The sequence below is a fragment of the Ctenocephalides felis genome, unplaced genomic scaffold (genome assembly GCF_003426905.1).
Source record: "Ctenocephalides felis isolate EL2017-DRISC unplaced genomic scaffold, ASM342690v1 CF-g0.4_SCAFFOLD_01886, whole genome shotgun sequence".
Taxonomy (NCBI): Eukaryota; Metazoa; Arthropoda; class Insecta; order Siphonaptera; family Pulicidae; genus Ctenocephalides; species Ctenocephalides felis.
This window is the reverse complement of record NW_020538040.1, coordinates 88,939,439-88,954,666: the sequence shown is the minus strand read 5'-3', so window position 1 is coordinate 88,954,666 and position 15,228 is coordinate 88,939,439. Positions and strand designations below refer to the sequence as shown.

Here is a 15,228-nt window from a genome sequence, read left to right as displayed (position 1 = left end):
ATATTAAATCATCATACTACGGATCTCATTCCAATGTAAATACTATTATTTGTACTCTTTTTTATTTAAATTTATGTTATTGTTCATTATTATTACTAGATGTAAAGTTATTTAACAGTTGTAATAAATATTGTAATCAAAACAAAAAAAATGCCGCTGACAAACATAGGCTTTGTTTCAAATGACCTTGGAGAATCCTTTATTTTTATTGAAAACTTCATTTTTTCTACTCGTTATTTATAAAATTTATTTTTATTAATTTATTTTAAAATCTGAAAATTTATTTTTTGTATCTTGTAATATTTGTATATAATTTTATCGAAATTTTGAATTATTGAAATGGCGGGAATTAGTGTAACACGAAGTTAGGAAGATGTGTCAAGCATTTGTGACAGATTTGACAGTTTGACAGTAGTCGTGTTGGAACTTTGACGTATTGTCCGTGTTTTGGAATCATTTAATGTGTAAATAAATTCATAAATGGCTGGATGTATCAAATGATTGTTAATCATATGAAATTAAAATGGCTTTACCAGGAAATGGAATATTTGTCGTTCATGGTGAAATGACGACTGTCATAACCGCTATGAAAAGAAGCAATCGGTGGTCCTCGACGTCCCATAACGATGAACATAATTCTCTTCTAAAATCATTCCAGCAATTAAAAGAAATAATAAATGATATTACAGACTTAAGAATGCGAGATCCGTTGACATTTTTAGAACCTTTTCTTAAAGTTATCAGATCAGAAGAAACTACAGGGCCTGTTACTAGTTTGGCTTTAGCAGCCGTTAATAAATTTTTATCTTATGGAATTATAGGTATTTTATATATATTTTACGGTGATTTTCGCAGTCCTCCTAAACATTCCCTATAATTTTTGTAGATCCAACACATAACTCTGTACCTACATGTGTAGATAGTATAGCTGATGCCGTAACTCATGCTAGATTTGTTGGAACTGATCAAGCCTCAGATGGTGTTGTTCTCATGGAAATATTACAGGTGCTTGCGAGCAATGTTAAATAAAATGATTATCTATTTATAAAGTTCTTATATAATTTTGAGTTCCTATTTTAAGGTTTTGCGTACGCTCATGTTAAGTCCAGAAGGTGCTATGTTAAATAATGAAACTGTATGTGAAATTATTTTAAGCTGCTTTAGAATATGTTTTGAGCCCAGGCTTACAGGTATATATAAAATAATTTTATTATCTGATAAAATGAATATTTTGTGGTAAAAATGCAAATAAAAATGTTCTGTACAAAAATATGTTAACTATGTTTCTATAGAATATGCACTTAAATATAAGTTTTCACTAGAAATTATAATATAGAGCAATGCACTTTACACAAATATTTGTTACGAATTTATGTATATTGTGTGTGTGTGAGATCATATTTATTATATAAGTATTCAATTGTAGTGCAAGGTCATTGAATTATGAATGATTTTTTTTAGAGTTATTAAGGCGTACTGCCAAACATTGTTTACGTGACATGGTGCAATTATTGTTTATGAGACTTCCACAGTTTGCTGATGATTTACAGCAGTCGTTTAATTTGAAAAAACTAAAAATGCGAACACATGGTATTGAGCAAAACCATACAACTACCAAAGACAAAGAACATAATAAAGTTGCAATAGATGTTCAACAAATTTCAAGTAATAAAGGTAAATATAATATTAAGAAAATATTAGATTGCAATAAATAGTATATTTGGCAAAATACTGAATACCAAATATTTGGCATGTTCTAAACACTATTTGGTTTCTAGGTTTGCAACAACTATTTGGTTTCTCTTTGTTATTTCGAATATTTTACACCATTCATACTATTTGGCCGAATACCAAATACTTCAAGTAACATATGTGATACGGGAAATAAATGATAAAATGATAAAAAAGCGAATTTCACATATATAAATGTATTTCCGAGAATTTCTTTCATAAATATTTAATATTTCCCTCTTTGAACACAATATTATTCATAATATATATTAGGAAGGTTAACCTTAATAAAATAAATAAAAACTGACCTCTAAAAGAGCCTATAATAGCTCTTTATTTGGAAATGCTTAGATTGAATATAATGAAAGACTTTGTTGACTATATTTACAACACATGCTTCTAGCCATTGAATGATAACAAACATATATGCATTTAACAATAACATATCCTTAGTATATACAGAAAGGAGTTCTTCATGTGTTCATTTTTAATCTCAAATGTCGATAAAGCTTAAATTATTATATATACAATAACGAAATCATTTCTTCATATCACATTATGTAAACTAAAGACTTCCAAATGCAGATTCATCGCAAGCTCTTTATCGCATAAAACATAAAAATCTACTGGCGCTAAACGGCGGCAGCGCCTTTGCTTTTAACTATTTGGTATTTGTCCGAATAGTAAGTTACTATTCATTATTTGGCTGTATATTAAAAAACGTGCCGAGTATCGAATAGTAACCAAATATTTGGTGTAAGCCTAGAAAATATACTAGTATCATACAAAAATATTAATTCTCGTTCTTTATTTTATTCATATATTTTTGATGTTGTTATTATCAGAGAATTATTGTGATTAATGTAATTGTATTATATTCATTAATCTTTTGTTAACTTTTGTAATGTAGATATTTTCATAATTGTTTAATTAGATTTTACTAGTAATGGAGAAATATATATAAAGTAAACCCTCGCTTTACGCGGCAAGTGAATACCGTGCAGTATGGGGACCGTGCTATAAAAAGCTCGTATTTAACATACAATTCAGGCTAATTCGTAGTGCGTTCTATGGAACCTTACATAGTACAGTATGGGAGCCGTGCTATGAGAGCCTCAGAGTTGGTATAAATCAGACCATTTTTATCGTGCTGTATGGAGACCAAAAAATACAACTTGAAGTAGAAATACAACTTGAAATGACATGTATGATATAGACATCTTATTCAAAAATTGGCGCGACGCAGTAGTCAGCTCAAACGTGTTCTTAGGCAGCTATTTTATAATCAGGCATGTCTAAAAGATAAAAGTCGATAACAAAACTTACATCAATACCCTTTTGATATCAAGTTACTAGAATCACTCATAGGTTGCACAACGAACTTATGGGCTGTTGCCTAAATACCGTGTAATAAGAAGTCCGTGCAGTCGGAGGGATGTCGGATTTTTAGCTCTGTGAACCATGTACCCAGAGTGCCGTGTAAAGCGAGGGTCTACTGTATATATATATATATATATATATATATACATACATGCAAACATTAATTTTAGAGAATTTGTCAATTACTTTTCTAGATCAAAATAAATCTGATAATCATTTGCGGACAGAATCTTTATCTTCAACTCCATCAGGAAATATTGTTGATCTTCAGGGAACAATTTCTCAAAATCATGAACCAGTTAGGTAATAATATAGTGATCTGTCATTATTAAAATATAGTTTATAGAAGTTTTATTAAAACATTTTTTTCAATAGTAATAAAGTCAATGATAATACTGATGATACATCTCGAATAACAATTTGTGATGACGATTTACTAGAAAATGAAACAACTAGTTTGCTTACATCGGAACACAATATTACTGAATATACTGGAAATTCAGAAAAAGAATTAATAGTTGAAAATACACAAGATATAATTGACAATAATGAGTTGAAGAAACCATTAGATAATACTGATGAAAATGATAAATTAAATTCTGAAGACTTGAGTGGATACAACTCTGATTCTTCCAATATATGTGGTTCAGCAGAAAAATTATCTGAAGAATATATAAACTTACAGGGTGTAAGGTTTACAGCGCAAGCTGGTGAAGCTATTGTTCCTATTTCTCCATATGGTCTACCCTGCGTACGAGAATTATTTAGGTACTTGTTGATGAATAATTGTTGTTTTTTCTTTGCTACTTCAATGTAATTTGCTTATATTCATCAAATATTATTTTACAGATTTTTAATTTCACTTTGCAATCCCTTGGATAAACAAAATACAGAGCTTATGACTCATACAGGATTATCATTATTAACTGTTGTGTTTGAAGTTGCGGCTGATAGTATTGGAAAATATAATGTGCTGTTATCTCTAGTTAAAGATGATCTGTGCAAGAATCTTTTTGGGGTAATTAATGACAACAGTTTCTGAGCAATTTTATAAATTCAATACTTTGTAAAGAAAATACTTTTTGGAAACTAATAACTGAAGAGAAAACACATAAAGTCATTCTTTATAAGGTTGACTATTATGTGTGTTAGATTTATTGCACGAGTTACTGGGTCAACAGGTCAATTAATAATAGTAATTCTTTTTGAAGACCAAATTCTATATTGATCAATTTTTACGCTGTATTTAGAATACAGTATATTGAATTTATATTGCCATATTGCTCCTTAATTAGTCATTTAATAATATTTAAATTTACATATTATACCTTGTTTGTGTTTTAGTTGCTGAACACAGAAAGGCTGTCGATATTTGCCTCAGATTTGCAAGTTTGCTTTCTGTTGTTTGAGTCTTTGAGAAGACATTTAAAATTTCAATTTGAGTTCTATTTAAAGAAACTCTCTGAAATTATAATCAGTGATTCACCTAAAATACCTTATGAGCAAAAGGAGATATCACTAGAAGCTATAGTTCAACTATGGCATATCCCTGGATTAGTTACAGAATTATATTTAAATTATGATTGTGATATGCACAGTTCAAATTTATTTGAAGATTTAACAAAGTTATTGTCTAAAAATGCATTTCCTGTTACTGCTGGTGTATATCAAACACATTTGCTATCACTTGATGCATTGTTAACAATTGTTCAAGCAATTAATTCAAATTGCAACAACTCTAAATCCATTGACAAAATGACAAAAATAGAGTTAACCGAAGATATTGATAATGTTGAAAGCAAAGATGATGCAAGTGTTGTGGTTGACATTAATAATTTTATTAATACTGAAAAATCTGATAGACAAAAAGTAGTTGACAACGCTCCTAGTTTCGATGAACTGAATATTATCAAAAACAAGAAAAGGGTAAATATTATTTAAATAATAAATATACATAATAAAAAAAAAACAATTTCTTATATGTGTTTACTTCTTTATTTTATTTAGTGGCTGGCAACTGGTACTGAACTTTTCAATAGTAAACCTGAGAAAGGAATTCAGTTTTTACAAGAACATGGCATTCTTTCGCCTCAGCTGGATCCTCTAGAAATTGCACATTTTTTGAGAGAAAACCCTCAATTAGATAAAAAGATGATAGGTTTGTTATAAGTACAATTTACATTCTTAAAATGCATTATTATTTTTAAGTCAATTCATTTATTTTTAATGACTGTTTCTTAATTTATTGGGATTACTTAAAAATCATTGAAATAATATTATCTATAAAAAAAGCAATTAAAAGTATTAAATTGGTTTTATTTGAAGTTTAAAGTGCAACAACAATATAACAGACTGAGAAAGCAGAAAAATAATTAGTCACTTTTAACAAGCCTGTTCTTGGCATCAATAGTTTTTTTTTAATATAACAGTATATATTTTATAAAAATGTGTTATTACAGGTGAATATATTAGTAAAAAGAAGAATGTGGAGAGCCGAATTTTGGAAGTTTATGTTAGTTCCTTCGATTTCACTGACACTAGAATTGATGAAGCATTAAGATTATATTTAGAAACATTCAGACTTCCAGGCGAAGCTCCACTTATATTTTTAGTTATGGAACACTTTGCAGAGCATTGGCATGTATGTACTTCTTTACTTTGATGCATTTGTTTAGGATATATACTTGTATATTATACATGTAATAAATTTTATTAGAAATGCAATGGGGAGCCATTTGCAAATACTGATGCAGCATTTAGTTTAGCATATGCAATTATTATGCTCAATATGGACCAGCATAATCATAATGCAAAACGCCTCAATATTCCAATGACAGCAGAAGATTTTATGAAAAACCTTCGTGGCTTGAATGGTAATTCTGACTTTGACTCAGATATGCTGTTGGCTGTTTACAATTCAATCAAGTGAGTAGTTTAGATACATAAAAGAAATGAAATATTCTGTAAAATAATATTAACAAAAAACCTGTCTTTTTAACCCCTTAACTTACAATTTAGATTCAAAAATGTTAGTCCAAAGTTGTACAAGCAGGCGCAGCGTTTGAGATTATTTTCCCACACAGTATACAGATTAGTCACAAAAATAAAAAAATTGTGTTTTATAGTTTTGTATAAATAAATATTTTGTGATACTTGCGATTGCCGTACCGGGCTATGTCCGTAATGCGTAATATTTGCTTCTTGCCCAATTATCGTACGTGGGCTATGCCCGTAATATTTACGTTTGGGTTAGAAATCGCACGCGGGCTCTGCTCGTCATTTTAAGTTAAGGGGTTAAATTTTAAATTGATCGTAAAATAAACAATAACCAATTCAATTTTAAGCCTGCATTATACCCCTGGATTTGTGATTAATAAACTAGTGGTGCATGGCATCTTGGCTGGAACCTTTGGTAGCGCAATTTAAAATTTTTAAATTATTGAGATTTTTTTAAATCTTTGAAACAATTAGATTTTTGAGTATTTTGCAATATTTGAAAAAATTGGACTTTAAAAAAAAAATGTAATAATTTTTTCATGTTTTTAAATTTTTTGAAAATACATTGAAATTTAAAGCAATCGCGTTTTAGAGACAGAACATCGGGGCGCGTAAACGCAGCGTTACTGTCTAATGCAGCGATTTCCAACCTGTGGGGCGCGCCCCCCTGTTGGGGCGCGGTGCCGTCCCAGGGGGGGCGCGAAGCTCTTTCAAAAATATGGTTGTTAAATGCTGAGTAAGTGTCAAAAACAAATCAGCAAAATGTACGAGGTCTGTTCAAAAAGTACCCGGAATTTTCGTTTTTTTCAAAAAAATATTCGTCTACATTAATGTGGTCCCCTTCAAAGTAGTCCCCCCCAGATATAATACACTTATGCCAGCGTTTTTTCCAATTTTCGAAGCACCCTTGATATTCACTTTTTGATATGTCCTTGAGCACTCTCAGCGATTTTCTTCAATCGAGGAAAACCGCCGTCCTTTCATGGGTCTCTTCAACTTTGGGAATAGGAAAAAGTCACACGGAGCCATATCTGGTGAATTTTTGCACTTTGCAACACTTTATTTCATTTTTTACGCAAAATTTAATACAAATTCTTTGACTTTTCAATTCTTCCATTGTAAAAATCGCCGAGCTCAGAAAAACACGTCGAACCTTAGCGACTACCACAGACAAAGTAAACAGTGAATATAGCTGAAAATTTCATCATACTTTAGGGGCATGTATACCAACACAATAAAAAAAAAATTTGACAATCAGACACTCCAGACCCGCGAAATTTAATTATTAGTAATTCCGGGTACTTTTTGAACACACCTCGTATGCAAGTAATCTACAATTTTCGCTGCAATTTTGTCAGGACAAATGTAAAAGCATGAATATACTATACTTTTGGTGCATTCAAAATATTTCGTTTTTGCGTTTGTAGTTGAGTGAGCTGTAGGCCTATAAACAAAAGATAAACACTCGGATCATATCGAATATTCACGTGCTTACTCGAGACCAACTTAAGTAAATAAACAAAAGCATCCTTTTTATTCTGTTATCTATAAATCGAATTAGTTCATTAGTTGTGCTGGAGATACACGCGTTGATATATAGAGAAAATCATTTCTAAATTATTATTGAGTTAAAATTTATAGCTTTAGTTTTAGTACATTATTAGCCAGGAATTATTGTGAAAAGTAGTGAAAAAGTGATTTTCTTTGATTTGTTATAAAAACCGTTTGTAATGGATAAATACGTGACTGGGTTGAAAAGAAAGTTTAATGAAGCAGAAGAAGAGGATTGTGAAAATAATGGAAATGTTTCTTCACAAAATAGTAAAACTAAACATAGAAAATATGATCCAATGTACTTATCATTGGGATTTACGTATAAGATCATTAATGGTCAAGAACGACCAATGTGTTTGCTGTGTATGAATACTTTGGCCTCAGATAGCATGAAACCAAGTAAATTAAAACGACATCTGGAAAAAGTGCACGCCGATCATGTTGGCAAAACAAAAGAATTTTTCCAAAGAAAATTAGATAACTTAAATAAACAGAAAGAATCGTTTTCAAAAGCTTTGTCTGTATCACAAAAAGCGTTACTTGCGTCATACAAAGTTTCGTATAGAATTGCTAAATGCAAAAAACCCCATTCAATAGGAGAAACTTTAGTACTACCAGCAGCTATTGACATAATAGCTACGATGTTTGGTGAATCATATGCTGATCAAATTAAAAGCATTCCGCTGGCAGATAATACGGTGGGAAGACGAATATCAGATATATCTGATGATCTTTGCGATCAGTTGATAGAAAAAATTAAATTATCTTCTTTCGCGTTGCAAGTAGATGAGGCTACCGATGTTGCTAAGGATGCACACTTAATAACATATATAAGATATGTTATGGAAAATGATATTAGAGAAGAGTTGTTATTCTGTAAGACAATTGAAGGCAAAGCTACGGCGAGTGAAATTTTTAATATGATTGATAACTTTTTTATTGAAAATGGTATTTTATGGGAGAACTGTGTTGGACTGTGCAATGATGGAGCTCCATCTATGGCAGGAAAAAATGCTGGTCTGCAGGCCCTAGTTCGAAAAGTGGCTCCTCGTGCAGTTTGGACGCATTGTATGATTCATAGGCAATCTCTTGTTGCAAGAAATATGGGTGAAGAATTACTTGAAGTATTTGAAATTATAATAAAAGTTGTTAATTTTATCAAAAATAGTCCATTAAGAGAAAGGCTTTTTGGAAAATTGTGTGATGACATGGGCTCAGAATACAAAGCACTACTTTATTATTGTGAAGCACGTTGGCTTTCTCGTGCTAAAGTACTTCAAAGGGTGTTTGAGCTCAAAAAAGAAATTGCCATTTTTCTTGCTGATAATAAAAGAGATGAAGCAGACATATTTTATGACACGAAGTTTCTCGCAAAATGAGCGTATCTAGTTGACATTTTTAAAAGACTAAGTGATTTAAATAAATCAATGCAAGGAACTCAAATTCATGCTTTTGTTCAAAAGGACAAGATTACGGCGTTTATGAAAAAAATAGAGCTGTGGATAGCTAGTATGAAAAGTAATAACTTTGATATGTTTCTTTCTTTTAAAACTACATGTGTTACTGATGATGAAATAGAAGCAAGTAAAGATCTTATTATCAATCATATGACTAGTTTAAGGAACCAATTTGCGCATTACTTCAAAGATCTAGATATGTCCAAATACGAATGGATTAGAAATCCATTTGTTATTGATAAATATGATAATTTTGGACTTCCAACGGCAGAGCAGGAAATGATAATTGATTTATCTAGTGATAGCACATTGAAGCAGATGTTTCAGGACGAAAAGAATATTGTTAAGTTTTGGTTACAAGTAAAGGACGATTTTCCAACTTTGACAAATAAAGCCTTAGAAATTTTATTACCATTTGTGACATCCTACTTATGTGAAACTGGTTTTTCTGCAGTAGCAGTATTAAAAACAAAGTACCGATCTCGTTTAGTGATAGAAAAGGAACTGAGAACAGCAATTTCTACAATGGAGCCGCGGTTTGAGAAAATTTGTGCTGAAAAACAAGCTCAACCGTCGCATTAATTTTTTAATATTGTGTGAAATATTATATCATTTGTTTTTATTAAATTTAAAATTATTTTTTTCCTATAATCCATAGTTATGTTTGTATGTATATTTTTGTATGATTATTTTTGTATGTATGTATATTGTGCATTATTTAGTACGAGATTGAATAAATCATAATTTCAATTAAGTATATTTAAATTAAATTGTTAAAAAAATTAGGGGGGGGCGCAATATTTTTTTCTTTCAAAAGGGGGGCGCAAGGAAAAAAAGGTTGGAAACCGCTGGTCTAATGGTTAAACATTATAAATCTTGGTACCGAGCCCACAGAAATATAAACCAAACTCATACTTGTTATTAAAATTTCTATAAAATATCTAATAATTTACGTCTAATGATCATTTTTGATCGCAAAAAGGCGTTTGTTTATTTTTTTTATTGGATTTCCGAAACCACTAGACGTGCCTTCACAAAAATTTTATCAATTCTTCACTTTGTCAATACAAGTAAAATGTTTTTTGAATCATTGAAATCGGACGCTTTGTTCTCTCAAAAACTGAATTATCATTTTTTGCACTGTATATGAAACGGCTGCCTTGCCCCATCAGTAGAAATCGAATGTTTTTTTTAATCATTCAGTCGGTTGAACCGTTTTCTTGAAATCGTGGACGAAATATTGTGTCCGCACATACATGCACACACACACACATACATATATCTATTTTTTCTAAAAATTTCAATTAAAACATAAAGATATATAAAAATTTTCATTTTCTATTTTTTGCATTTAGTATAAGTTACACTACGAGAAGTTAATTATTATTTTAAATACAGTGTAGTCTTGAAATTATTATGAATTTTCAATGTTAGTTGTTTAGTTTGGTACTGGTACTCTAATAAAGTTCTTTCATTTTTCTCTGATTTTTTAATCAAATTGTGTACATTATTGCAGGAATAAATAATAAATATACAGAATTATTTTTAATATTAAGGAAATTTAACTGATAATTATTGTCTTTTACTATATTTGAAGTGAATTATATATTAATATGAAACATATTTTAGGAATGAAGAGATTGTGATGCCTGCAGAACAAACAGGATTAGTTCGTGAAAATTATCTTTGGAAAGTCTTATTACGCAGAGGGGCATCTTCCGATGGTGTATTTCATCATGTACCACATAATTCCTATGACAAAGAATTGTTTCGACTAATTTGGGGCCCAACTGTATGCATACCCGAATATAATTCTATTGTCCAGTTTTTTTTAAATGAAAATTATTATGCATTTTCAGATCTCAGCATTGAGTTTTGTTTTTGATAAAAGCAATGATTCTGCTATCCATGAAAGGGCAATAGAAGGATTCAAGAAATGTGCCAATGTTGTAGCTCATTATAATATGACTGCTGAATATGATACATTAATTCTCACCTTGTGTAAATTCACTACATTAATGTCGCTATCAGAATCTAATGATAGTCTGAATATTACTTTTGGACAAAATTTAAAGGCACAGCTTGCAGCAAAAACTGTATTTTATTTAGTTCATTCACATGGTGATATAATTAGAGATGGATGGAAAAATATTTTGGATATTATTTCGCAATTATTTAAAGCAAAGTTGCTACCAAAAGTACTTAAATATTTCAATATGTAAGATATATTCTTTTACTCGAATCACATTTTGATTATTTCTAGGTTTTGACTGAAGCAGATGATTTTTGTGAACCGTCTGGAAAGATTTCACTTATAAGAGAAATTACACCTGCACCAAAAAGTGAAATTGGTCTCTTTAGCAGTATTTATTCTTATATTGCACTATCTTCTGAAACAGCAAATCAACGCATTCCAACGCAGGAAGAGCAGGAATATATTAAGATAGCTAAGTTGTGTATTAAAGAATGTTGTCTTGAACAACTCATTATTGACTCTAAGTTTTTGCAAAGTGAAGCTTTATACGGATTAATCCAAGGTTTAATTGCAACATCTAAAGGTCCAGATGGTCATAAATCTCTAGGAATGTCTTATAATGAAGATGCATCTGTATTTTTCTTTGAGCTTTTGATTAAAGTCGTTATTCAAAACCGAGATCGTATAACAGCTCTTTGGAGTTATGCTAGAGATCATTTATATATGCTCATTATGAGTGCTTCCAGCTGCGATTACCCATATCTATTAACAAGAGCTGTAACAGGATTATTACGTTTAGCTAGTTGTCTAATGAGAAATGAGGAGATGGCTCCTATGATTTTAGATTCATTACGAATGCTTTTATTATTAAAACCAACATTACTTTTCCGGATTTCGAAACATATATCTACTGGTCTGTTCGAATTATTGAAAACCAGCGCTCAAAATATTCACACAGAGTCAGATTGGGATGTTATATTTACTTTGTTGGAATGTGTTGGAGCAGGAGCTATTCCACCAAAAATTGGAGATGATCAAAATTGGGAGCGAGGTGCAAAATCAGATGGTGCTCTTAGTAGTGAAGAAGATAATTGTGTTTCCGATAGAGGTTATACCTCAGATTCTGAATTATCCAAAAATTCAACAAAACCATCTCCAGATACTCCTAAACAAACTTCTAGTGAAGAAAATTGGGCTATTATAAACAAAGATCAAATTCCTCCTACATCAGAAATAAAAAATAGCAACATAGTCAATGCAGAACTAAATGTGCGCTTGCTACCGCATTCTCCTGATGCTCTAGTGAAATGTTGGGAATGCTTAGCATTCATTGTTAGAGATGTAGCGCATATCACACCATACAATTTTCAGAGTTGCATTCGCTGTATTCGAACATTTGTGGAAGCAACGTTACATGGAAGTATTAGGAAGAAATTTAAAGGGTTAAATAAAGATGCAAGAAGAAAGAAAGCTAACTTACGTAAAAGAGAAAATGATATTAATAGTAAAAAGGTGAATAAATGTGATGATAGCGATTCTGATGATCTGCCAGAAGGTTACCAATTCATTGCAATTCAATTATTGGATTTAATGCATACTCTTCATACCAGGACAGCACATATATTTAGGTGGTGGGCTGAAGAAGGAGCTGATCCTCCCGTGATGTCCTTATGGGCACATGGTTGGAAACCACTACTGCAAGGAATTGCCCGACTATGCTGTGATAATAGAATTGAAGTAAGTTTTTAATAATTTAACTTTGCATGGCATATTATATATATATATATATATATATATATATATATATAATTTGTACATTATAGGTTCGCTCGAGCGCTATCAACTATCTGCATCGTGCTCTTCTTATGCATGATTTACAAATGCTTACTGCTACTGAGTGGGAAAACTGTTTCAATGTAGTTTTGTTTCCACTTCTCGGTGAACTTTTATGTCCAACACAGTCACAATTATTGAACAAAAGTGATACAGAAGAATCAAGAATAAGAGCATCTACAATTATGTCAAAAGTATTTTTGCACCATCTTACACCACTTTTAACGTTGAGTACATTTTCAAGTTTATGGATGTCAATTTTGGATTTCATGGATAGGTATATGACGTCGGGTAGTGATTTACTCTATGAAGCAATTTTAGAGTCACTTAAAAATATGTTGCTTGTCATGCATTCTGTAAAGGTAAGCTTTTCATAATAGTTCATATTCAATTAAAATGGTATCATATTCTATAAACAAACTATGCTAAAGAGATACACTTTTATAATTTAGGTTAGTGAAGTGGTTTTTGATATTTTTTTTCTATAATTAATTTTTTAGGCATTCACCTCCACGCAAGGATATTCTGAGCTTTGGACAATTACTTGGGACAGAATTAATAAGTTTTTGCCTAATTTAAAAGAAGAAATATTTAAAGAAGAAAATATGTGTAAATCAACAAACAATCAGGAGGAACATTCTAATCAAACAATAAATAAACCTATGCCAAATATTCAATTAGAAAATAAATTACAAGAAAATGAACACAGATATATTCAAAGCCCTACTATGCTTTCACCTCTATTTACAAATATGACACACACTGTTTCTACACCAATTGGCATTCCTGATCTTAATCAGGATTTTTCTAAACATAATTCCAATAGAGCAGAAGCTGTTCTTTCCAAGCCACTAGTGGGAAATGATATGGTTAATTACATTATTCAGCAGCACTCTCCAGATGCACAAGCATGTCCTTCTGATGTCCAAATGTCAATAAATAAAGACTTTATAACTGAAATACCACAACAAACTGAATATCAAAATTATTTACTGAATGCAATTGGCCCGAACTTCACTGATAATGCGATAGTTTGCCAAACCAAAGTGTCAGAATCTTTACAAAATTATTCATTGATATCTGAAAATCTTAATAAGGCATGTTTTGATATCGACAATCAAGCTAATAATTACGAGAAATTTACTGCAGACTGTTTTCATATTCCTAATAGTCCAGTTACAGAATCTTCTGCATCCACCCTGCCAACTTCTCAACTATCAAATTATTTTTCAGAAGGAATTACGATTCCTCCTGGAACTGAGTTTTTCTATAGTGCCAATAGTAAATCTTAAACATAATTTTCATAAATGTTACAAAAGTTGAGTAATGAGTGAGTTTCGTTTAATAAAACAAGAACAATGATGTTATAGGTTTTTATATTTTTAAACGTGAATGTAAATAAATGAGAATATTGTGTATATTTGTAATGTACACACAAATATAAATATATAAAAATATATAGATTTATTATGAAGTCTGTTATACAAAAACTTAATCTTTTTGTCTTTTCTAAAATATTTTCTAATTTATTATATATATATATATATATATATATATATATATATATACTAGCTGACCCGGCAAACGTTGTTTTTGCATCAAAAATATTTTGCTGCTTTGCAGAAGTTCTTATAATATACATGATATATTAATAATAATGTTATATTTTTATTACACAAATTTCTTTACATTTCGATTTTTTCGAATTAATTCCAATGCATCATAGTGTTTTGTTTATTTTAATTTTATTTATGTCAAATAGTGAAATTTTTTTTTATATTAATATATATAGAGGTCCTGACCTATGATTTGTTCAAATCGTGGCACGCCTGCCAAGTAATCTTGAACTAAAAAAACTCCTTGTTGGAAATAATACAAATAGTGTATTCATATTCATATATTTAATCATTTTAAATTTCACAATGATGTAAACTGCATAATTACTACTGCATTTGAATCAATTTACTTTCAACGAGTATAATTGCGCGTGTTACTGCTAACAGGCTTAATTCTGTACAGGTTTAAGGATGTTAAAAACAAAAACATAAAAAATGAAAAATAAACAAGATTTATTCAATATATGATAACTTAATATTTACGTTATATACTGATAAATTGTTCAATCAATCAAACTCGAGTTTAATACTTTGGCCACCACTAGCCAATCATAGATAAAAGAGAAGTATATTAGTAGTCAATATTAGTCTCTCTAAAGCACTACTTATAATTTGAAAACATTAGATTAGTAAGTTTTTTTTTTACTCTTTCATAGATGAGTAGGATATAATTTTTTTTATATTC

At 30.4% G+C, this 15,228-nt stretch overlaps 1 protein-coding gene across 1 annotated transcript; it reads left to right on the top strand.

Annotated features, from left to right (window-relative positions):
• The first annotated feature begins 428 nt into the window (after nucleotides 1–428).
• LOC113377148 (Golgi-specific brefeldin A-resistance guanine nucleotide exchange factor 1) lies at nucleotides 429–14,275 on the top strand. Its single transcript, XM_026617363.1, has 16 exons — nucleotides 429–821; nucleotides 887–1,005; nucleotides 1,082–1,190; nucleotides 1,462–1,674; nucleotides 3,306–3,414; nucleotides 3,487–3,879; nucleotides 3,961–4,129; nucleotides 4,456–5,037; nucleotides 5,119–5,269; nucleotides 5,571–5,752; nucleotides 5,828–6,036; nucleotides 10,749–10,911; nucleotides 10,979–11,317; nucleotides 11,383–12,831; nucleotides 12,918–13,289; nucleotides 13,428–14,275. The coding sequence occupies exons 1-16, from the start codon at nucleotides 524–526 to the stop codon at nucleotides 14,217–14,219; spliced, it is 5,649 nt and encodes a 1,882-aa protein (XP_026473148.1). The 5' UTR covers nucleotides 429–523; the 3' UTR covers nucleotides 14,220–14,275.
• Nucleotides 14,276–15,228: the final 953 nt, after the last annotated feature.

What these genes read in the sequence shown, in the direction of transcription:
- LOC113377148 (XM_026617363.1), top strand. Translation starts at nt 524, where the DNA reads ATGGCTTTACCAGGAAATGGAATATTTGTCGTTCATGGTGAAATGACG. An exon ending in ACTTTGCAGAGCATTGGCAT is followed by an intron (nt 5,753 to 5,827) that starts GTATGTACTTCT and finishes AAATTTTATTAG; the next exon opens with AAATGCAATGGGGAGCCATT. An exon ending in GACTAATTTGGGGCCCAACT is followed by an intron (nt 10,912 to 10,978) that starts GTATGCATACCC and finishes ATGCATTTTCAG; the next exon opens with ATCTCAGCATTGAGTTTTGT.